Here is a 24,173-nt window from a genome sequence, read left to right on the forward strand (position 1 = left end):
TATGTTATCTGATTTTTTGTTTTTTAGCATTCTAAAGTCGATCATCCTTTGGCTTAGCCTTATTTGGGCCTTTTGCCGAGGTTGGAGTTCCAAATCTTACCAAAGATGGAGAAGAATGTGTGAGTTTATTTATTGTATTTACAGTATATAAATATTATATAATTGGAAAGCGGTGTGGAAAACGTGTGCTGTGTGGGCTAACCAAGACATGGTGCAAGAAGTGGGTGCTTTGGGCAAGGAAACCAAACCCCGTTGAGGAGAGCCTTGGGTCCAAAAAGAGGGGCATTGTTCTGTTTTCGATTTATGGAATATGTAAAATAACGTTATAAGTAGTAGTATTTCATGGCTAGCTTTTCAGAGGGATTATGGCCTTTAGACCACTAAAATTTGAGGCAATAACAAGTTTGTGATGCTATAAGATGTTTTGGGGCTACATGTTTGATTGGTTAGCTAGATCATTAAGCATACTATTCTGGTTCTAGTGTGATTTATAATTCATTGTTTTTTTTGGTCTGTGATTTACAATTCATTGCTCTTTTGATCTCCTGTACAACCATCAACAAAGTTGACCTCAGGTAGGAAAACCACAATGAATTATTAATCACTGACAAAATTAAATTCAGAATCTGAACACTGATTCATGGAGTCGGTCCTTTATCGTCACATAATGCCGTTTGATTAATGTTATTGGCTGTTATAGGTGTTTAATTATATGATTACCTGATGACCACCTTTTTTGATCAACTAAATTTTTTTTTCTTGATGACAAATAGGTTGTCTTTGTGTCAAATGAAGTCCGACTCCTTTGACAAATATGATGATATAAAACGATTGTTATTTGTTGTTAAATAATCAAAGTATATTTTATTTCCAAACCTAGTAAGTTAAAGCAGAGTAACTTATCAAATTTATTTTACCGGTTTGACACTTATATAAGTTTATTACCGGTACCATACTAAAATAAGTCAATAAACAGTTTTCATAAGCAATCCCAAGCACCCCCGATACAGAAGCCTCATCTTACTGAATTGTAGATGCACGCTTTGATCCATCTCAGGCGAATTTCAAGGAGCAACCCAAATCCAGGCGATTTCGAAGAGGAAGGAACAAACCTAGATCCAGTCGAACACTCACCAAAATCTTCCTTTGTTTCGTCTCTTCTTATGGTGCATGACCCCGAGTTGAGGAACCAAGATCCAAAACGATGAAAATCGAGATTGAGTCCGACTCAAGCGAGTGATTGAAAGGCGTGCCAAGAGAACGAGTTCAACTCGCGAACGATAAGCAAGTGAACAAATTTATGGTTCTTGATCTTCATATGTTACTGATGCGGATGCTTAGAGGATTTCGTAGGTTCTATGTTGAAATGGTTTTTTTTGATGAAAAATCAAAATGTCGAATTGTTCTTAATGTTGACGTGATGCTGGTGAATAATCTGATCGAGGAAGGAAAAGGAAATGAGAGGACGAAAAGAAGTAAAATAACAGATTTGCATGCAAGGGATATATGCATCCATCTGACTGAAGTTTTTAATGGTGTTAAGTAGAGGGACCATGGGTAACCATAGGAACACCGGTGTAACTCGCTCTATTTTATAATCCAACAACAAATGCGATCGTCTTATTTTTCCTTTCGATGATAAGGGGACGAAACTTAAACATATGATCATAATATTTACAAATTCTTCCCAAGTAAACTACGTTTTTGGTTTGTTATTTTCGTTCCGTTGCTTCTATAATTACGATTTTCATCCTTGTGCTTTATAAATCATTGTTGTTTTCGTCCCTCATATTTACCGGTAAACCATTAATGAAATTAGACGAAAACAACAATGAATTTCAAACCGTAATTTCAATTCACAATATTTAACAAACCACAAGTATGAATAACATGGTACATAAAAATTGACATTCTAACCACAAGGGTGGTGCATGATAGGTTTGAACTTGGCTCCAAAGGTCAAAAATACCAGGAGGTCCCAAGTTCAAATCCAATGATAAATAAAAATACCCTTGTGGCCACGAAGGTTCAAATGCGGGGACTCCGGGCTATTTGCAAAGCAGATGGTCGTTCTGGGATTAGTCGGCTCGCATAGCGGGTTAGATATCCAGGTTAATATTTTTTTTTTTTGGCATTCTTCAAACTTCAAAGGCAGAAATCCAAGCCCATATAAATGGGCCAATTGAGAGAGAAATCTTATCTTCAAATAAATTAGATTGCATACACCAAACCAAAATGATTATTTATCCCCAAATGGTTTGTCACTCATCCAATACACACAAGGGTTTGAAGTCTCATTCAGAAATGTTCTGAAATATGAACAAATAAGATGACTGTTATCATAAGCTTGCTACCATCAAAGCATATTTTTCGAACTCGTTATCATGTGATAGTAAAAGCAAAAACATATGGTAGTTCTTTACGAACCTATTGTTTACCCGTATGATAAACACAGCCCAAAAACTTAGGGGAAATGTCGTTATATGAGTATCGATACAAGTTAGAATGGGCGTACCCCGCTTGCTCGAGTCTTCTACCAAAGGCAGCCGGTCACTTCTGCAAACAAAAGAGAATCATAAGACAAATTGAGGATGAGAATGCAATTCTTATATACGTATAAAGATTTGGTCTTTATTTTCATACACGGGACAACTTACGAAAATATAATGGAAAGAAAGTCGATAACCATTCTCTGCACCCAAAATTGCATCCAGATAACAAGCCAAACAGCCGAAACTTACACCACGCTGAAGGTGTTATTAGTCTTTTGACCTATGCTTTCGTTTCTTACTCCTGAATCGAAAAGCAAGTGCAAGAATTGTTAGATGCTTAAAATAAGTCAAATACGACTATTTGTCAAGTAAAACAACAGCAATTTTAGGAATCTAATAAAAATAAAAACCAGGCATAAAGAGACTACTTTTCATGAGAGCCTGGATCCCGACAATATTTCAGCTTCCTGTCAATGTGTTTCATATCCGCAGCAGTAGGTGTCACAAGTTTATTTACCTATATAATCAACCAACAAGAAATTGAAGTGAACCATCAGAAATTGGCTCCATATTACTTGTTTAGACATATCTGCATGCATTGAAATGAAGAACTACTGCCCCAAGTTGCAGTTTTTCTCTCCTTAAATGATACTCCCCCGGTCCCAAAATAGAAGTCCTCAACTAAAAGTCACAGTTTTAAAATTGTGCAATTAATACACTTTTTATTAACTAAATGGCAATTGTACCTTTAATAATAGAGGGAGTAATTAATATCTGCATCTCATGATTAAGGGTACAATTGGAAATTGATGCTAACTTTTGAAAGTGTATACTTCTTTTGAGACAAACTAAAATAGAAATGTGGACACTTATTTTGGGACGAAGAAAAGTATTAACAAATTGAAGATTACAATAAATGCTTTTCATGTGTCACAAGACCATGTCCATCTATATTTACCAGCTGGTCAATAGCATTCAGAAAAACTGTGAGCTCAGAAACGGGATGTGCTGGATGCTGACGAGAAAGAATGCTGTCCAGGTATCTGCATAGAAACACAACTTAAATGTGCACATTAGATATTAATTTAAGACATACTGCTGATAATACTTCTGGAAAAAAATTAAACCTTTCGAAGTCAACCACTTGATGCTCCTCGTTTGATCTACGCAGAGCAGCCAATGCCAGCTAACCATATCACCAAAAACAAGTCAGAGAAGCTGAGATATGGCCTAGAGAAGAAACTGATTAATATCTTTCTCATTGTATGTCAGAATATTTTTCATGTTCTGGATGCCTCACCAGTTTTTGTGCTGTTATACGATATGCGTATAGTCAGACTTATAATTAGACTTGCTAGCAAACAGTTATCCTGAAGCACTCTTTAAGATAGTTCAAGATTTCTTTTTCCAAAAAAAAAAAGGATAGTTCAAGATTTGCAGAATTGTATCCCCAATGACTGGTGTGAGAAGACAAAAACCTGCTCAATACAATCGCAGTAAATGCAATATCTGGTCCAGTGGTGATGCGAGATAGTAAGGTTTATCAACTAGTTTCCTTTACCTCACAACAAGCTCATCATCATGTTGATAAAACTCGACGTTTGGGATCATCAAAGAATCTGCTACACAACTACCAAGCATGTAAACCACGGGTAATGTCTAAGATACTTGATACTTCCCCTTGTTACAGGACCTAGCTACCAAGAAAATGTACGACTACTATATTCCTCAGACAGTTCCTCTGGATAAAGCATATCAGAGTTGCAATCCCTGGTGATTGCAATATTAAAACATAGAAGATCAAGTCCAAAACAATTCATATACCATCATTCTGCCCAAAGAAAATTGTGAAGTCATGTTTACTACATGGCATCTCAAATTTCACGAGACCCAAGAGAAACAAAAAAACTGAACCAGAATGGAGGCCATACCATGACCCCTAAACTGGGAAGCCCGGAAAGCCTCCTCCAAAACCACACAATTGAAAATGTGCAAATGATGAGTAACAGCATAAGTTATTAAACTTAGTGTAACCTTAGCAAGGGGTAGGTCTCGGAGCAGTGTTAAGTACTAATCTCTCTTTCAGTCAAGCAAAAGATCCATCATGTTATAACTTTCCAGTATACAGCGTCTCAGATCAAACCAAATGACCATCAAGAAGATCTCATATTGCAATTTTTGTAGAACATCCATTGTCCTCACTCCTCATTAATAACATGTCACTTGGAAGCATTACAAGGAACATGATAACCATTCATAGCTAAGATGAAGGCATAAAAATAGAACATGACATGATATGAATAGGATATTCACATCTCTCACTAGCATAGCAATGCAAGTATGATATCTGTTTTGTCGGGTAATGGGGATATCTGATGCGTCTTGGGTAGTACCAAAAGTTGAACAGTCACTTGCAGGCATATCAGAGAGTGGAATAACTGGGGATGCAACTTGAGCCTCACCAGAGTCATGAGCAAGAAGTGAGTGTCAGCGGATATTTCATTGTGTCCCTTCCTCACACAGTATACTGGAAAATCGAGTACGAGGGATCACCATACTCGGAGGTCCAAAACACGATCTCAATCAAACAATCTAGATACTAATAGACATAAGATTAACCCTGCTACTTCAAAAGGACGGACTCTAATTTCAAAAGGTAACATAAGCATAAATTTAACTATTTCCCAAGGCTAGGTACAAGACGCTGGTACCATTTTAACACACCAGAGTTACCTGATCTAGATATGCAATGATTCACAATACACATACCGGTCAATGGTACGTATTGTTCATGGTGTGTGGTTCGTGAGAGGTAGTATTGTTAGGTATGTTATTATTTATTACAGATATCTTGTTAAGTTCAAATTAGGTCTCATTTTAGTCAATAAAAAGAATGGTTGGGATAACAAACATCCATCTCTGTAAGGTGTTGGGTTAAGTCCCGCAATGAGCGCAACTCTCGTGTTTAGTTGCCATCATTGAGTTTGGAACCATAAACAGACCGCCAGTGACAAGCCGGAGGAAGGATCGCTTAGCCATGCTTCATAATTTATTGAAGCATCAACATTTTGTCTTCCCTATTTTACACTTCTCTCCTCTTTTTCGTCCAGTTTATGCCTCTCTTCCTTACCATACAGTAATTCAACAAGATAAAAGATATCTTGAGGTACATTGTCCACATTTTTTGGTTTTTTCCTTCAGTTCAAATTTGATTGGAACTGTGTTTGCATTTTACCTATTCCTTGAGATTTCCAGATTCACTTATTTTGACGAACCAGTTTACAGAAGTACCTATAAACAGTAGGGACAAACCCATTTGTTTTACGTGGTTAGGAAAATCTGGTAACATTGCCTAGATTATCCAACAAACATGCACGATTTACCACATCAACTTTGGTCACATGATTTATCCGCCTAATGAGGTTTAGTTTGCTCGATTGACTTTGCTCTAATATCTAGTTTGATACTTGGCTTCCATGTGTTTTTGTGTAATTTCATCTTGCTCTAGATTATGTTTATGGTTTGTTCCCTTGGTTGGCACTAAATGAAAGGAGATTGTTTTTTGCACTCGAATTTTCCATACGACATGTATACGGGGATGGGAGGATATTCTTCAGGTTTATAAGATTGGTTTCTCTAAAGTGTCGATGTCTATTTCGTTTGCAAGTTGCACATATGCATGCTCCAAAATAGAGTTACATTGGGCTTATTAGTGAAGGCAAATGCTAGTTCATTTCACCACTATAGTCCCTGTCACAGTTATACTAGATATTCGTAACATCCTCAGTAATAACATACTAATTTGGCTATGACACTAATTTGTTTCATAGGAATTCTAGATTGAAGTTGTCATACCCTTGATTTTCTTTGACATAATGGCATCTCAAACAATTTAAGAGAAAACAAACAAGAACAATTGTGCTTAACGTATTCAGTAGAACATATAAAGAAAAATTAATAATATTATGTTTCATCCGACTTCAATTTCTTCCTTCTAAACTGTCCAAGCATGGAGAACAAGAGAAAAAAAAAGCTTCAACAAAGCTATCTAATAAGACTGAAATATGAATACCTGGCCAGGAGAAAACAAAAGAGGTGCCTCCGTACGCATTGTCTTATCTGCTACCATCTTTGCTGTCTCATGTAAATCCTATAGCAAACACAAGCATGACAATCTAATGAACATTTTTTGGGACAGAAGAAAAAGAACCTCCTTTGCTCAATACTTGCACATATATGAATAGAGCTACATGAAATTAGATGATGGAACTTCCTCCAATGAAGAGCCACTTGAGGTGACAGAAAAAAAATATAATTGTTCTATTAGAGAGTGTGAGTAGAAGTGACATAATGGGTGTTTGGATGTGACTGAAAAAATCAATATTATTTGTATAGGCAAGGGTGATTGGATGTGCACTTTTAAAGTGGTCATTGCAACTTGAAGGATTATAATCAATATCAGATAGTAAGTTGCTTAAAGAAAGAGATAGAGTGCATTGTGTAGACAAGAACCCACCCACCCTATTTTACCCAAATAGAAAATAACACCATAAGGGGGAAGGAGAAACATAGAACAAAACTAACATTAATACCATAGTCCTGAACTTCTTTGTACCCAAATAAAAAATAACATCATGAGAGGAAGAAAGAGAAACATACAACAAATTAACATAAGTTTCACGATCCCAGATAGTTCACACATGACCTGCTTTAAGCCTTTTCTTTTAAACTATTTGCGGGATTTCAAAGGGAAAAATGAACTTCAAAATAGGGAAAAGTACACACTCCTTTTTTCAAGACGCCATGTAAAGACGATGAATAACAAAAAGTATATATCTGGAAGATATTTACATTTTGATAAAAACAAAAATGAAACATATTTCAGCACAATCGAGGATAGAGGTAACTAGAACCTTCAGATGTTGAAGTTGACCATTGTTGGAATAGATAAAATCCTAGTAGGAAAACAGCAAGTGCAAACCATTAGCATAATACAATGATATGCGGAGAACTTATCAAGTAGTAAGAAGTATAAGAAACAAATACAAATAGAATCTAGCAGAAGTTCAGAAAAGTGGAGTGTTTGGACAAAACAATCTCAAGAAGTCTGTAAGGGAATGATGAAGAGAAAAGGGAAAACCAACTTCCATATCATTGATAAAACCATCAATTGAGCGGTAAGGCGAATAAACGATAAGATCAAATCCAAGCGACTGCAAAAGAAATAAACTAATGTTCAAAACAGGAAAGCCACAAAAAGTACAACTGAAAAATAAAGTCATGTGGGTCACTTCATGCCTGAAGAACAATCATCTCATTGTTGAGAATCACATGATGATCCTGATCAATCCCCTTACCAAGCTCTTCAGCTGATACATGATTTTCTTCTGCTTTACAGGCCGTATATATGCAAGTCAACCTGTTCATGGAGACCTGTTGAATCAGAATTGTGGAAGCCTAAAGTGCATTAAAAGGAAATTGTTATCATCCTATAAGTTACATAGAACTACATCAGCATTAAGAAAGATGCAACTGTTTCGACCTCAAACCCTACTACCCGCACAATCTTCTATGCCAATAAGAAACATATAGAACGGGAAAAGAATAAAGATGAGAAACATGTAAGCTTTCCTTCTTAAGAAAACAAATGCAAAGTAGGTTATATCAACTTTACATGATGTCTTTTGGATGGTGCTCCATCACCGACCATTGCAGATAGAACCTTTTAAAATATATGAGCGCTGTTGCCTGCAAACCATAAAAAAGTTCCAGAATGGTAGCTGAACAAGGGAAAACATACCCTACAGTTCCATTTATGATATTTGAAAAAGGAACTTGAGTACCTGTATTTTTCGAGGGAATTTGAAGGCATCACATACGTCTTGAATTTTGAACTCATAAAATGCACGCAAAAGTTGTTCCTCGTCTATCTTAAGTGGTTTTGAACGAGAATGTTTCTCGGCTAATTGCAATTCAAAGTGAAGAGTAATCAGCTAACAAAAGGCAGCCTGCTCATGTAACTTTGCTAAATAAAACTATAAAAGCAGAGTGAACTTGATGAGGTCAAGAATTGTTCTTATATACCATTGTCCTTCGCATCACTTTGAAGCTCCGGATATGCCAAGGAGCCATCAAGATCAACATCCACCCTTGTCGCTCCATACTGCACAAAGATCAGATGATAGGTCAGAGAAAAATAATTATTCATGATGTACCAAATATGTGACCCAGTACTTAAAACAAGTAACAAGTAGTATTGGTCGAATCATCATGTTAGGCATGGTGCCTACCATAATAATGAGAAAACAGCACCAAACCAACAGTTTCAGTCTCTCAGATGTGAAAGTCGAATCTAAACCCACAACATGTGAATAGTTGAAAAACTAGTTAAGAGATGAACTTTCTTATAAGAGTAAATAGAAGTGTCAGCTTCCAGGATGATCAGTAGTCTTGGTTTGTACGGTCAGGTGGTTTACAGGTCCACCAAGATTAATTAACCCCTACCTCTTAGCATCATTCACCTTCCAATACCTTGTTTACCAGATGATCATAGAGAAAATCACCATAAAGACAAGAGAAGAATTATGCTCAAGGTGCTAGAAAGGTACAAAATGTTCTATCAATCTAATTTTTTTGCCAGGCTAACGACAGTGTGATTCTGGTTAAGAATTGATAGATCCTGTTTGTATGCATATATTGCTTATTTTTCATAGTACCTGTCAAAGTTTATCAGTGCATACGCAAATTATACTCTTTCTAGGGATATAATGAAGAAAATAGAAAACACAACAGTATGTTTCCTGAACCCAGAGTACCCATATGTAGGATGGAGCTCAAGCAAAGCATACTCAAGGCTGAAAGAGACCAAAAACAGAGAGGTCACCATATCCCTATCAAGGGCTGGAATACCTTGCTAAACCACCTGTAGATGAAGAAATTCTAAACAGAACACTCACTGTACCCCTATGGTAGGATGACTCAAGACCGTACCCATACAATGGTACATGCAATCAGTTGCTATAATCCTTGGATTCCGGGAATTTGTGATAGATTCTCAATCTTCCTTGTTACAATAACTTGTACTAATTATCCGTCCTTGGTCCCAAAGCTTTTGAAACACTAAACACGTACCCAAATGGTACATGCAATCAGTTGCTAATGTCCTGGATTCGGGAAATTTGTGATAGATTCTCAACCCATTTCCTTCTTATCACAATGACTTGTACTAGCTATCTGTCCTTGGTCCCAAAGCCTTTGAAACACTACAAAAATCCCTGGATTTGGGAAATTTGTGCAGATTCACAACCTATTTTCTTATCACAATACCTTTCATTGTTACCATTTCCATTTTTCTATCCACGTCTTTCATGTTGTCTTCCAAAGAACTAACACCTATGATACAGTTTTAATATTTTCCATTGAAAGTACTCGTTTCTTCCGTATGATTATAAAACAACCGAATTCTTGAGACTAAAGTAACAGAAACTCTAAATTTAAAAAACAAAACGAACACAATAAAAAAAGGCATGCTAACAGTATGCTATTTAAGTCAAAGTTGTTGCATACCTTTTCCAGCATCTGTTTTGCTCTATGATTAGCAGCCTTGTATTTCTCCTTCTAGATAAAATTATTCAAAACAAATATGAATTAGTAGAAACACTTTCAAATAATTTGAACACATAAAAGTTGAAGGATATGTTGAACTACAATGAAGGACTGATTAGAGAAAGCAAGAGGCAGCATACCAAATCTTGGGGAACAAAGATCCACTTGGACCGGTGAGTAGAAGTTAAAAAATCAGCCATGGCTGACTATTAACTGTGTAAACTTGAAGCAGATTAATAGCCAAACGACTGAATAAAGGTGAATGGCTGCTTGTTCTGCACATATACACAAGATAATTTTCATGAAACCATACCAACCTCTCTAACTACACTTTAATTTCTGCGCATGAAGACCCATGTCGTGAAAACAATCACTCCATATACCCCCTCCATTTAAATCAAATGATCCAACTGCTTCTGAGTCATCGACCTTACTATTCTAATAAAGCGGTTTCAGAAGGTGTCTCATAAAACGCCACATGAGATACACTATAAAATCTACATAAACACATTTTCAAAGCTTTGGCTGATAGAAGTAAATTTAGGTCCATGTGAAAAATTAGTCCATACTGATCTAGAGTTATCAACCTTCAAACGTAACAATTCTTTTTACTTTTTATGTTTAGGTTAAAGTTTTATTTGTTTTAGGGAGAAGTAAATGTTCTCCAGGACCAATCTTTTCTGATGAGAGGCAAATGTGGCTACAATACAATATCCCTCCACGTATTAAAGGATAAGACTTCGCTATTCAAGTCTTCAAGCAGGAGACAAGTGAATTCTTTAGCCAACAAAGAACAAACAACGAAAAAAAAGCACATAACAAATCCATATTGTTGTTTCAATACAGCAAACAAAATAAATGAACAAAAAGGTTATGGCAAACCTTAATATTGTCGATATACATATTTACATCAAACATATGAGTTTATGAACTGCTACTGCCAAGAGTTGGAATCAGAGCTTTAATATCTTCTATAAGTCCTTAATCCTCCATTTCATTTTCATCTAAACAAGACATGAAGTTTCCATGAATTTTTTTGCCAGTCATGTGAGGGAATTAAGTAGTGAGTGACTAAATAATCCACTTAACAAACCAAGTTTATAATATCAATACCCTTGTACATGCATCTTTAAGATGATGAAAATGCAGCAAATTGCTTTATTGATTAAAAGAAATCATTACAGCTATGTAAGCAACCAGTGGCAGACCTAGGATTTTAGGTGAGCAGGGGCACAAACGAAAAGCTTAAGCCAAATTCTTCAAGTAAAAACACGATTTCATTAAAACAATAAAACAAGATACCTTCTACAATCGTTCTCAACGAGGACTCATCTTTTGAAAGCGGTTAAGAATACCATCAGTCGTGACATTTCAAAGCCGCTTGACGTGTTTATAGTCGAATTTCATAGTTCGAGAGATTTTTTAAGTTTTTTGGTTGATTAGAGACTTTTTTGGTTGCTTTCGAGAAATTTTTTTTCATTTTCTGGTTGACTTCGAGTGACTTCCTCGGTTTTTTGGTTGATTTTGTAAAATTAAAAATAACCTAAGAAAATTAACATCAAATAAATCAATTTAGAGCAAATGACTAATATCAAATTAACGCAAATAAATCAATTTAGGGCAAAGTCAACAAGTAAGGTTGAGAAAATTTAAAATAATCTAAAAACTCAAAACAGATAAATCATGCAAACATAACTGTATAACATTATCACCAGCCAATTTAGAACAAAGGACTAATATCAAATTTAGGGCAAAACCCCAACTAAAACTCAATTGCTCAAATGTAAAGCGTCAAAACAAACAAATAAATCTTGTAAACATAATTGTATAACATTAGAACCGATCAATTTAGGGTAAAATTTTAAATTTGAATTAGGTGTTGGGACAACCTGAATGAGAGATTGAGACAGTGGTGAAAGCCTAAGACTGAGACTCTAAGAGAATGAGAGTAATTGGCCTGAGAAAGTGACCGTACGTCCAACGTCAGTGTGGCCGGAGAAGGTGACCGTGCGTCCAGCGTCAGTGTGTGCGAGTGGAGCCGTGGAGTACGTCCAGCGTCCGTGCGAACAGGCCCGGAGGCGCTGCGTATTTGATGCTTTTAGAAAGAGAAAATAATAATTTACACTATTGGTCCCTCCGTGACCGTGAATGAAACATTTTAATTCATGCATCTTTAACCCCTTTGGTTTCTTAAATATCTTGGAGTATCCCTAAACTTTAGCGGTTGCACATTTCGTACTTTAATTTTACTTGTAAAATCAGATTGAACAGGTGCACGAGACCCCACTACCACCTCTATAGCCCCTGTAAGTAACCACTACACTTCTGCAAAAGACTTTTTCTAGGCCAAGTACCCCACGTCAGTCATTGATCTCATTCCTCTATGGGTCACCCAACTTTACAATACGGATATAATGTTTCTGACTTCAAAATTTGACTGTATATGTAGTTGGTTTCCAAAGTTATATGCTCTTGCAGAAACAAACTAGAGCCATAACTTAATTTGGATTTAAACATAACCAACCACACAATTGGGTCAATTTGGATACTAAATTTAACCATCCCGTCTTTTACATCAAGGGTTATGATTAATGGATAATTGTTGGGGATTCATATCCAACATATACTGAATCATTTTCAAGGACCATTTTGGTGCGTTGTGGGGGCTTAATTGACACATATACTACACAATCAATCATGCATAAATGTGAAATATAATGCTTATAGCCGGTTATTAATTTGTAAGCATGAAATTGGTTGACTAGTAGTAGGTCTAAAAACCGAATAAGTAAGGTTGCATGTAATATTTGCATAACCCGGGTGGATGTGGGTAAATTGGCATGCATAACCAATGTTTTAAATACCATCTATATTGTTTTGATGACAACTTTTACGATACCATTTTATATATACACATGGGATATAGGAAATTTTACATTGATCCTAATACATATTCAATAATCATCAAATCCTTATGATGTAACTTCTCTAGTATTCCAAGTCATGTAGACTTGTTGAGATAAACAGGGTGGTGAGCCTTTAAACGTATAGCTAGTGCTAGGAGTGTATTATTTCATGTGAACAATAATACGACATGCGTTCATCGTGTCAAAACCAGAACCATAAAATACTTTAATGGCCCATATTCTGGATGTTTATGTCCATAAATATCATCTTGTATTCATTATAGGAATGAAATATTTTTGTATTATGTCATTAGTTTTACGATGGTCTCATTTCTGTCTTATATAAGGATCAGGGTTTGCAAAAGTTTTAGGTACTCGATAGGGCATGTTATGATTGTATTGTTGCTTCTTGTGTTGCAGAAGTCAACGGTTACAATTTGGTTAATTATCTCATTTTGCCTTTCACTCGAAAGATAATGTGTATATGTTTATTTTGCAACACACGAATCATTGTGTCATGACTATGGTGTCTTATGCGGTCATGTTGAAACATATATGTGTCATTGTCCCAAAGTTCTTTATTGGTGACAAAATATGATTCAATGACCCATATAATCTACTAGTTTGACACATTAATCTCTAATATATGTTTCATTCATATTTTAAGAGGTGATATGTATACTTATTTCCATTCTCATAATACGATTTACATTTGAAATGAATATTTTAACACAATTTAATCAATATAATCCTTTAATGACTATTAAATTTTGTACCAACAAGTAATAGACAATCCAACGTCTAATATTTGGTTGGAAAAAGCATAAGGAATTTGAGGGGCATATTTTAAAATTGTTGTCAAAATTAAATCACTAATCCACTCCTTTTTCAAACTTTTTTATTTTACTTTTTATACAAAAAAAAATTGATTTTTTAATTTGTAATTAAATTATCTAAAACATATTTAGTATTTTGATTAAATAAATTATAACAAAAAACGATAGCTTCATTATCTATTTGATGAGTGCGTGCACGGGACCGACGAGTGCTATTTATGGAAAGACCTATTAGGCCTCAATCACGGTCTTAATTCAACTTATTTTCGTAAGTAAAATATTTTTGAGGTATGAAAGATGCTTTTAATATTAAAAAAAATGAGTGTCAACCAAAAAAATCGTTTGACGTCAACCAAAAAAGTCCCTTGAAATCATAAAAAAGACTTAAAAATCCCTCAAAACAGTGGAATTTGGTTAAAAACACATCAAATAAATTTGCAGGCATTTGATTCACCTTAAAGATACACCTAATCGATTGTCGCTTGCCTAATCTAATTGTCCCTTTTTTAATTATTTTGACGTTTATTTAAATGAAATGGTAGTATTGTCTTTCAGCGTTTAATGGATATTTTGAATTAATTACGGTAGTTATCAGATGAAATCATTTATTTTTTTAATGAGATTTTCTTATTCATGGTAAACGTCGTCTTTATTATCTAAGAAATATATCTTCATTTTCTTTTTTGTTCATCTCGTTGTCTACGTTTTTACTTTCTTTCATCAATGGAGCACGTTGATATATCTCCTGTTTTTTTTTTTGTTAGTTTTCATTCAATAAAACATACCATTTCAAGAATGAAATATGAAACATGAAACCATCACTATTTCAACAATGAAATTATGTTCTGGTTCCATGAATGAATTTGGGTTTTATTTTTGTTAAATGAATGAAATTGAGTTTTGTACCAGTAAAACCAAAAAAACTGCAAAACTGAACCAAAAATCTGAATAAAAATATGAAGTTTGACTAGTAATATATTTCAAAAATAGAACCGATTACAAAATAAAAAAAAAATCCTATTAAAATAGGCAAAAATCCGAAGTAGCTTATTTAAAAGTCTTACTCAAGAGGAGGCTGACTCTCTCGAGACTAAATTTACCGAAGAAGAGGTATGTAATGCGATGAATCTTTGTGGGAGCTTAAAGGCTCACGGTCCTAATGATTTCCATTTCAATAATTTTAAGAAATTTTGGCATATTATGAAGGTTGAAATACTCGATGTCATGGGGGATAAAGAGATGATAAATTCGTGATGTAATGCCTCGTTTTTAGCTTTTATCCCGAAGATTCCAAACCCGATTCACTTTCGGGACTTTCGTCCCATCAACTTTGATTGGTAGCCATTATGAAATAATCGCAAAAACGTTGGCAGAGACTCGAAAAGGTTGTGGGAAAACTTATTGGGGGAGACTCGGCATGCTTTTCTAGAAGATAGATTCATATTGGATGGGGTATTGGTTGCGGACACCCCAGTGGCTTTTGCGAAGAAGAATAAATTAAAAAATGAGAATCTTTAAAAATTGATTTCGAGGAGGCCTTTGACTGCTTGAGTTGGGATTATCTTCGGGACATTATGGTTCAAATGGGTTTTGGAGGCAAGTGGTGTCGTTGGATTTGGGCGTGTTTGAGTTCGAAAACCGTTCCCATTTTAGTTTATGGATCAAAGACACCAGAGTTTTGATTGCAAAAGGGGGTGCATCAAGGTTACCCATCATCTCCATTTCTATACTTGATTGAGATTGAAGGTCTAAATGTAGTGATGCAAGAAGCTCAAAACCATGGTGTTTTTAAGGGTATTTCGGTTGGCCGTGATTGGGTTTGGATTACCCATCTTCAATTTGCGAATGATGCAATCTTCTTTGGGGATTGGGACAACAACAATATTCAAAACTTAATGGGCATCTTGAAGTGTTTCCAACTAGCCTCGGGTTATATATAAATGTGGCTAAAAGTAAACTTTATGGTGTCGGTGTGTCTGATCACACTATTTTGGATATGGCTTTGGGGATGTGATGTAGTGCGGGCCTTCTTCCTTTCATGTATCTTGGTCTTCTGATTGGTAGAAATATGAACAAAATCGAGAATTAGAATCAAGTCATCGAGAAATTTAAAGCCAAGCTTTCTGTGTGGAAGATGTGGTGCCTCTATTAGGGTGTTAGATTAACTCTTCTAAAATAAGTTATGGGAAGTCTTCCTCTATACTTTTTCTCCTTATTTTGTGAGTCGTCTCGAGTCATCCATATTCTTGAGAGTGTGAGGAGAGATTTCTGGGGGAGGGGATGATTTCATTTGTAAGTGGGCTTGGGGTTAAATGGAAACTATTTTAAACACCTTTGAGAAGGGGAGGCTTAGGGGTGAGCAGTCTTCAGGTGGCAAACTGGGGTCTTATTAGGAAATGGTGGTGGAGATTCTTTACTAGCAGTAAAGTTCTTTGCGTTCGGGTTAATAAAAGTATTTATGGCCAAGATGGGGGTCTTGGGGAATACAGGAATATGGGTTCTAGAGACCATCCAAGATTTGGGTTGCTTGGTGCTTGGGGTGGGGTGTTCTGTGTCGCTTATGATTTGGAAAAACTTTGGTATAGCCTTTTTGGACTCCTTTGGGATTCAAGTTGGTAATAGTGAAAACTCTTCCTTTTTGGGATGATAAGTGGTTGGGTAATTACAGATTTCGTGAAAAACTTCCCATACTTTATCGGTTGGAAAAGGATAAAAGGGGTTTCGGTTCGAAACCATGTGTCTAGATGTGGTGATACCTAAGGTGGTTCTTGGGATTGGGTACGGGAGCCGAGAGAGAGGACGAGTGGTGAGATGGGAGAGTTGAATTCCATGCTTTGTAATGCCTTGATGCGGGTTCATGAGAACGACAGGCAGTTTTGGCGATTGAGTGAGGATGGTGGCTTTTCGGCCAAATGCTTAAGGATTTTGATTGATTGTCACTTTTGCAGATTCCGGAGGATATATTACACACCCAATGGTGCTAAATTGTTCCAAGAGAAGTTTATATATTTATCTGTCGTCTTGGATGGAGGCGATTCCAATTTCCAACTATTCTTCACAGCAAAGGCATAAACCTTGATTCCATTCTTTGTCCGTGTTGTGAGAAAGAGATCGAACCTTTCGATCATTGTTTCATCAAGTGTCCAAAGAGCTTTCAACCGTGGGAGAAAAATCTTCAAATGGTGGGGTTCAAGCATCTCACCATCTATCTGCCTATATGATCTCATTGCATGTACGAACTATATTGTCTTTTGAAATACAATTAAGATATATTGAAAACTGATGATTTGGTGTACTGTTTACTCAATTTGGGTTCATCGGAACAACCAGACTTTTAAAGCGATTGACAATCAACAAATCGACAGGTTTTTTCAGCCTCAACTTCTCTTCTCTTGTTCAATTAGATATCCAAGCATGCAAAAGGATTTGAACTCTCTTGGTCGGATTGGTGCGGGGGTCAGGATTTTGACGGTTAGCTCTTACTCCTCTTAATTGTTCGGGTCGCAGCTAGATTCCAGTCTAGAGTACTTCATTTTAATTTTGATGATGGTTTCAGTATGTCGTGTTCTTGGTTGAACTCTTGCTCCTTAGGCTCGCCACACTTCCTTATGCAACTCTATTTTGTTCGGGTTTGCGTTGTTCGGTGTGGTTTCTTTCTGCCTCTTGCAGATTCCCTTGTAAGTTTTGGACGTTTTAATAAATTTGTTTGTTGCATTTAAAAGAAGGCAAAAAAAAAAGCTGGTAAATTACTTTTGGACATTACAATATTAATTATAATATTAAAATGTTCCAATTTTCATAAAATATTATTTCTTTTTTCAATACATTTAATAATTTTTATTGGTAGGAGGAATAAAAATATTTTTTTCCCATATATAATCATTTTTGGAGAGTTTCAAAAGTTAAGGAATTTTTATTCCTTCAAATCCAAGGAGGAATAAAGATCCCCTTGTTGCCACGGAGTTTCAAATACGGTGACTCCGGACTATCTGCAAATCAAGTAGTCGTTCTGGGATTAGTCGATTCGCATAACGAGTTGGATATCCAGGTTAATAAAAAAAAGTTAAAAAATTTCACCATCTCTCTCGTACTTTTTTCATTTTAAAGAAGGTTTTAGACAATTTATTGGAATAAAAATATCAAAATTTTCTATTTTAAAGAAATTATCACGTATTTTTGTTATTAGATAGTTCATAATTTGTCAATCATAAGATGACTTGGAATCATGTGAGACCGATGGTTTTTTGTAAGACTTGTAAGATTAATTCTCAATCCTTGAATTAGATCTACAATCTGAACTTTCATAATCACAAAATTACCACGAGACTTCTCAATAATCATAAAATTGCCACCGCACAACTTTAGACCATTAGATCATTAGCTTATAAAGTTAACCAATAAACATAAATTAGTTTTATGGATCTTACGAAAAACCATTGATCTCACAACCCATCAAAAGATACATTATCTTTAAAATATTATATAGGTGGAAATGTATCGACTAATCAGAGAGATAAAAATGTGATGGAGGGAGAAAATAGTAATCTAATCCAATAATTCAAGACGATAACATCATGGTATTTATGGGGCTAATTAACCAATGCAAGATCAAGAAACAATGGATGAATGCAATTGAATAAAGCAACATACGGCAGACGATCCGCCCCAGCCCCACCCCCCACCTCCACCTCCACCTCCACCTCCACCTCCACCTCTCTCTGCATCGGGTACTGAATAGCCCACGTTAAAGACCCCCCCTATCATGGATTCCTTCCAATTACACCCCTTCTTTCTTCTTCCTCTTTCTCTCTCCTGAACTCCCTCTATCTCTCTCTCTCTCTCTCTATATATATATATGTATGTATGTATATATAGAATTGAGGGATATTGCATATGCTATATTTGTCTGTACTCGTACGTGATATTGAGTAGTGCTGCAAAAGCTCAGAAGAATGGTTGGATTTATATGAGAAAACATGGTGCTCATTTCCTGTTGTTGATGAACACCACTTGCCTCCTTTCATGGATTCCACCTCTTCCCGAAAAGGTAATCAATCAATATCTCATCAATCGATCTATTTTATTTTTGTTTTTCTTGATGGGATTTTCGATTCTTCAAGCTGTTTTTCTGGGTTTTGATTGTTCTTCATTCGACACATAGCTCAAGGATCGAATATATATATATATATCAAATAAAATACTGGTCTTTGTTTAATGGAAGGATTTGTTGATGACAGTGACATGTTGATTCGGATCTGGTTGATAGTATTACTGCATGATTGTTATGTAAGTTCCATCATCTGCCAGCCATGGCCATGGCCATAGCCCATAGGCCATAGGGTCTAGCTAGCCTTTTCCAACAGATTGGACTCATGATAACAGTTTTAGTGAATGTGGTTCGTGCAAAGAAAACAAAAAGTTCCACAAATCAAGTTTTCTTACAATCCTGATTAGATGAAGATGAATTACATTTATATACACACAGACACCAATCAGATTCAAGTGGTTCAGCTCTGCAGATGGTGAGAATTGCATATGTTTGTGTATTGTAATCCTTTAAAAAGTTATGAGTGAGTTAATACTCTCATATAAATGCATTTAGATCGAGGAGTTGAGGTGGCCCATCATACACCAGAGCCATAAAGATGATTACAGAAAGATACCAGGATTCTAAAAAAAGAATCTGAACCTAATATTTCTCAAACTCCCATAACACATTTAATGGTTGTTATATATATATATATATATATATATATATGGATTAACCTGGATATCCAACCCGATATGCGATCCAACCCGATATGCGAGCCGACTAATCCCAGGGCGACCACCTGCTTTGTAGATAACCCGGAGTCACCGCATTTGAACCTCCGTGGCCACAAGGGGATTTTTATTTCTTCTTGGATTTGAATCTGAGACCTCCTGGTACTTTTGACCTTTGGAGCCAAACTCAAACCAATCAGACACCATCCTTCTGGTTATATTTTTGTTTTTAATGTCAAAATACTTGCTTTTACCTTCAAGGTTGATGTGAGTATGAAAAGGTCAATAACCATATCAAAATTGAAGTATTATAAATATGAAAAGAAAGGTTGATTATATTGGCAAATGGAAATTAGACTTGTCAAAGTTGGATAAGAAAGGTTTAGATTAGTTCCAAGTGTATCTTGATCTCCTTATCTTTATTTGTTTTTATGGGCATTTTTAGAATTTTATATGGGTTTAATCTAATAGAGAAAGAAAGAAAATAAAAAAATGTAGTCAATTATCTAATTATGGGACAGTCTGCAAATTTGCAATTCTACTTTGGTTGTCTTTCATCTTAAAAGTCAAATGGTTTGTTTTGTTTTTATATCTATTGGTGCAATATTTTTGCCATATTTATGAGTTTTAGTGACCTTTAACCCCATCTCTTGAGTAGGGTATATTGGGTTTGTTTGATTCGGTTTTAATGATCAATGACGTTCACTAGAATTTGAGTAGGGTATGAATATGTCATCAACTAGACTGTTTTTTGAGTAAGAGAGATTTTTGTTAATTTGGTTTCTTGAGGGTATGGTATAAACTAAGCACAATGGTTCATCAACCTGTGAAATCTGTCCAGCATATAATTCTACAAACTTGTAATCTATATGTATTCTATTTCGAATTTTTCACCAGAAATCTATGAATTCTTAGAAATGGTTGCAAAATTTAGTGTACACAGTAGCAAATACTAAACAAAATGGTGAAATCCTTGATAAGTTCAAAGTTGAAAATTAATTGGTTAGATTTGGGAAAGTCAAACTTATCTGATTATGAGTTTCTAGAACAAGTCAATCAGACTGATGGTCAAATCTTGATGATCTGTTTGTTTCTCTGGCTCTAGGACATGTATTAGATATGTTAAAGCATGTTTATGTGATCTTTTAACTATCCTAATGAAAGTTGTTGGTCAAATCTTGATGATCCAAGAAGTCAAACCTACTATTTTCCAAACACAATTAATTTGGATATTTGGAATCTTTAAACCATATCAAGGAAATCAAATCATGACCCAATTGTTTCTTTGGCTTCAGGGTGTGTATTAGATCCATCAAAGTGTAGAAAAAGTTGAGAATGGAGGAAAAAAGAGAGATTGTATATGAAGTATCAGAATGGTCACAAGGTGCAGCCGAACTGTTGCAATCATGGAGCCGTCAAGAGATCTTGCAAATTCTCTGTGCCGAGATGGGAAAAGAAAGAAAGTATACGGGGTTAACAAAGTTGAAAATCATTGAAATCCTTCTGAAAGTTGTGGCCGATAAGAAATCACAGGAGGATAAGAATAGGACTACAATCGGCCTTGAATCATCAGAAACTGGTCATGGAAGGGGGACCAAAAGGCAGAGGAAAACCGACCACCCTAATCAACCGAATATTTCAATGGATAATTCTTTAACCAAGATTGTTGAATGTGATCCAGGTTATAATGAAGTCAGATTATGCAAAAATTCAGCTTGTAGAGCTAAATTGAGTCAAGAAGATGCATTCTGCAAGCGGTGTTCATGTTGCATTTGTCATCAATATGATGACAATAAAGACCCGAGTTTGTGGCTGATTTGCAGCTCAGAAGCTCCGTATAAGGGCAAGTCATGTGGGTTGTCGTGTCATCTTGAATGCGAATTGCAACACGAAAAATCTGGCATTTCAAAGGATGAGAATAATAGAGGATTAGATGGGAGCTTCTATTGTGTATCCTGTGGTAAAGTGAATGATCTGCTTCAGTAAGTTCTTTCCCATATTTGCTCTCCATCACTATGTTGGACAAGCTAGCTGTTGGCTGATAAACTAGTCATGTTTGGTAATACTAGCTGATAAGCTAGATAACAACGTAAAATAATATGTTGGAAATATATAAGGGGTATAATTGGACAAAACTTATTGAAATACTACTTCAAGTAGTAGCATTAAGCTAGCTTATGGCAAACCAAGTGATTTTTTCAATAAGTTCAAAAGATAAGCTACCTTATGGTTACCAAACATTGCCTTACTTTTTTGATTTATAAACAATCTAGTTTTGGGTAGTCTTTTTCTTGCATTTTGCAAAGAGGTTATTCTGGTCGTCATTAATTTACAGATGTTGGCGGAAACAAATGATGACAGCAAAAGACACGAGGCGTGTTGACATCTTGTGCTATCGTGTTTCTTTGAGCCAGAAGCTCTTGACTGGGACTCTGCATTATCGAAACCTTCACAAAATAGTAAACGAAGCAATTCAGAAACTCGAAGCAGATGTAGGCCCGTTGACCGGTTTGCCAGTCAAACGAGCCAGGGGTATTATCAACCGACTCTCTTCCGGCCAAGAGGTTCAGAGACTATGCGCCTTTGCAATCGAGTCCCTGGATTCAATTCTATCTAACACACATGATCCTGCTCTCAAAGGTCATTTTTTCCTTCATCTGTTTAATCCATATGTTTTGCCATAGTTCAGGTCAAATGAACTAACATCCAACAATGAAACTAACATGACCAATTACAACTGTATCAGTTTTATAGGATGCCAAAGATGTCTAAATGTACTAGTAGACTATTTTATAGGACTTAAGTTTATATGATCAAACAATTGTGCATCATATGTAAATGTGTTACTAAGGGGCCGTTTACTCAAATGCTTACCCGGTAAGTGCTTACAGATAGGATTCAACGTTTATAATTTATTTTGATACCTAAAATTTTAGTACATCAAAACATATCGAATGCAGCAAATTACTGGGTAAGTGCTTACCTGGGTAAGAGTCGTCATCCTTACATACCGGGTAAGACTCTCTATCCTTTTCATTACTCTTACAGGGTAAGATTCTTGACCCTTCTCATGTTCATCCGATAAAGAAATTTATCCGGTAAGCACTTACCAAGTAAGTGTTAATAGGACACTTTTGGGCATCCTAAAAAGTTTTTAATACATTTTTGAAAAGTGTCTGTAAACACATCTTTTCATGAGACATTACTTTTTCATATGTATGATGTCATACTTTTATTTCAAAATTTTCTAAAAAACTTGTAAAGCGTCGTATCAACTTATTGTAACACATTTACACATTCATGTACAATTGTTCGATCCTACAAGCTTAGTTCTATAAAGCATAATATTTGGACATTTTTTAGGGTCCTATAAAAGCCGATTTTGTTATAAGGTGGGTTTCTTGCAAATCTTGACCCCAAATTGTATTCTAACTGCAGTATATGTTACAAAGCTTGATGTTTTGCAGATCCCAGTATCCTGACTCCAGTTGTGAAGTACGAAAACGTCTGTCCCACATCGATTTTTGTGATTTTGGATTTCAAAGATCGGTCTTTGGATGAGAATCTTTCGGGCTATAACTATATAATATGGCATCGAAAAGCTCAAGATACTGATTATCCTTCAGAACCGACTTGTTTGTTGCTTGCAAGAAGTAGGACCAGATTCTTGCTCTCCAGTTTAACTCCATCAACACAGTATGTTTTAAAGATCATTTTGTGTCAAAAAAGCAGGGAGTTTTATAGCCGCGAATTCAGATTTCAAACAAGCACCGAAAGAGCCGAAAGAAGTCAAAGCCTGGCAACAAACTCTAGTGGTCTTTCAAATCCTTCTTCTGTTGAAGATGAGAATAAAACAGAAAAATCTAATGAACCAGACAAGAATGCCCCTGATGCTGTGAACAACAGCATCGGAAATGGCATAGAATTCGACCCATTTGTCCCTATGACTGAAGCTAACTTACCCATTACTCCCTGCAAAGCAGAAAGATCAAAAGACAGAAATCTAGCAAGAAAATCCAGACCAGAAGCCTTAACAAACAATCTTGAAGGCGGGTCTGGGAAGGAACAAGATGGTAGTTCTTCAAAAAAGAGAAGTGGGGAAGAAGGGCAAGAACGGGATTTTGGATATTACGTGAAGGTGATCAGATGGTTAGAGTGTAAAAGGCATATCGATACGAGTTTTAGACAGAAATTTCTAACTTGGTACAGCTTGAGAGCAAGCCCAGAAGAGGTTAGAATTGTCAAAGTGTTTATCGATACATTAATGGAGGATCCGGCTTCGCTTGCAGGGCAGCTTGTCGATACGTTTTCTGAAGCGATTACAAGCAAGAAGTGTTCAAAAGGGCTGTGCTTGAAGCTTTTTCACTGAAAAAGGTTAGGATCATTATTTACATGATGTTTTAAGTTATAAAGATTCATTATTCGATTGTATTTTTGATTTCTTATGATATATCTTCATCTGTTGTGTACGAATATTTAAGATTTTTGAGTTGATGGTGTAAATATATTCAATTATCTATGGAGTTAAAGAAAGGCTGCAGAGCTTATCGTTCGGTTTTTCCGATTTTTGG

The 24,173-nt window shown here is 35.8% G+C and overlaps 2 protein-coding genes across 2 annotated transcripts; one reads left to right on the forward strand and one right to left on the reverse strand.

Annotated features, from left to right (window-relative positions):
* Nucleotides 1-2,461: 2,461 nt before the first annotated feature.
* LOC112507248 (cyclin-H1-1) lies at nucleotides 2,462-12,159 on the reverse strand. Its single transcript, XM_025111733.1, has 15 exons — nucleotides 11,987-12,159; nucleotides 10,238-10,372; nucleotides 10,059-10,109; nucleotides 8,577-8,655; nucleotides 8,336-8,454; nucleotides 8,167-8,240; nucleotides 7,791-7,911; nucleotides 7,637-7,705; nucleotides 7,406-7,447; nucleotides 6,565-6,642; nucleotides 3,620-3,678; nucleotides 3,451-3,535; nucleotides 2,921-3,009; nucleotides 2,658-2,793; nucleotides 2,462-2,556 (listed from the first exon to the last, which is right to left on the reverse strand). Exons 2-14 carry the CDS (start codon nucleotides 10,295-10,297, stop codon nucleotides 2,760-2,762), a joined length of 960 nt encoding a protein of 319 aa, XP_024967501.1. The 5' UTR covers nucleotides 10,298-10,372; nucleotides 11,987-12,159; the 3' UTR covers nucleotides 2,462-2,556; nucleotides 2,658-2,759.
* Nucleotides 12,160-18,698: 6,539 nt separating this feature from the next.
* LOC112507089 (VIN3-like protein 2) lies at nucleotides 18,699-24,114 on the forward strand. The gene is made up of 4 exons (XM_025111502.1): nucleotides 18,699-18,886; nucleotides 20,898-21,584; nucleotides 21,938-22,242; nucleotides 23,070-24,114. The coding sequence occupies exons 2-4, from the start codon at nucleotides 20,938-20,940 to the stop codon at nucleotides 23,969-23,971; spliced, it is 1,854 nt and encodes a 617-aa protein (XP_024967270.1). The 5' UTR covers nucleotides 18,699-18,886; nucleotides 20,898-20,937; the 3' UTR covers nucleotides 23,972-24,114.
* The last annotated feature ends 59 nt before the right edge of the window (nucleotides 24,115-24,173 follow it).

The sequence above is a fragment of the Cynara cardunculus genome, assembly GCF_001531365.2.
Source record: "Cynara cardunculus var. scolymus isolate 2C chromosome LG 2, CcrdV1, whole genome shotgun sequence".
NCBI classification, from domain to species: domain Eukaryota; kingdom Viridiplantae; phylum Streptophyta; class Magnoliopsida; order Asterales; family Asteraceae; genus Cynara; species Cynara cardunculus.

Excerpts from the sequence above, each read along its gene's own strand:
- LOC112507089 (XM_025111502.1), top strand. The coding sequence starts at position 20,938 with ATGGAGGAAAAAAGAGAGATTGTATATGAAGTATCAGAATGGTCACAA. Across the intron at positions 21,585-21,937 it reads AAAGTGAATGATCTGCTTCA|ATGTTGGCGGAAACAAATGA; the intron begins GTAAGTTCTTTC and ends ATTAATTTACAG. Across the intron at positions 22,243-23,069 it reads ACATGATCCTGCTCTCAAAG|ATCCCAGTATCCTGACTCCA; the intron begins GTCATTTTTTCC and ends GATGTTTTGCAG.
- LOC112507248 (XM_025111733.1), bottom strand. The coding sequence starts at position 10,297 with ATGGCTGATTTTTTAACTTCTACTCACCGGTCCAAGTGGATCTTTGTT. Across the intron at positions 8,656-10,058 it reads CAAAACAGATGCTGGAAAAG|TATGGAGCGACAAGGGTGGA; the intron begins GTATGCAACAAC and ends ATCTTTGTGCAG. Across the intron at positions 3,010-3,450 it reads TGAATGCTATTGACCAGCTG|GTAAATAAACTTGTGACACC; the intron begins GTAAATATAGAT and ends TTGATTATATAG.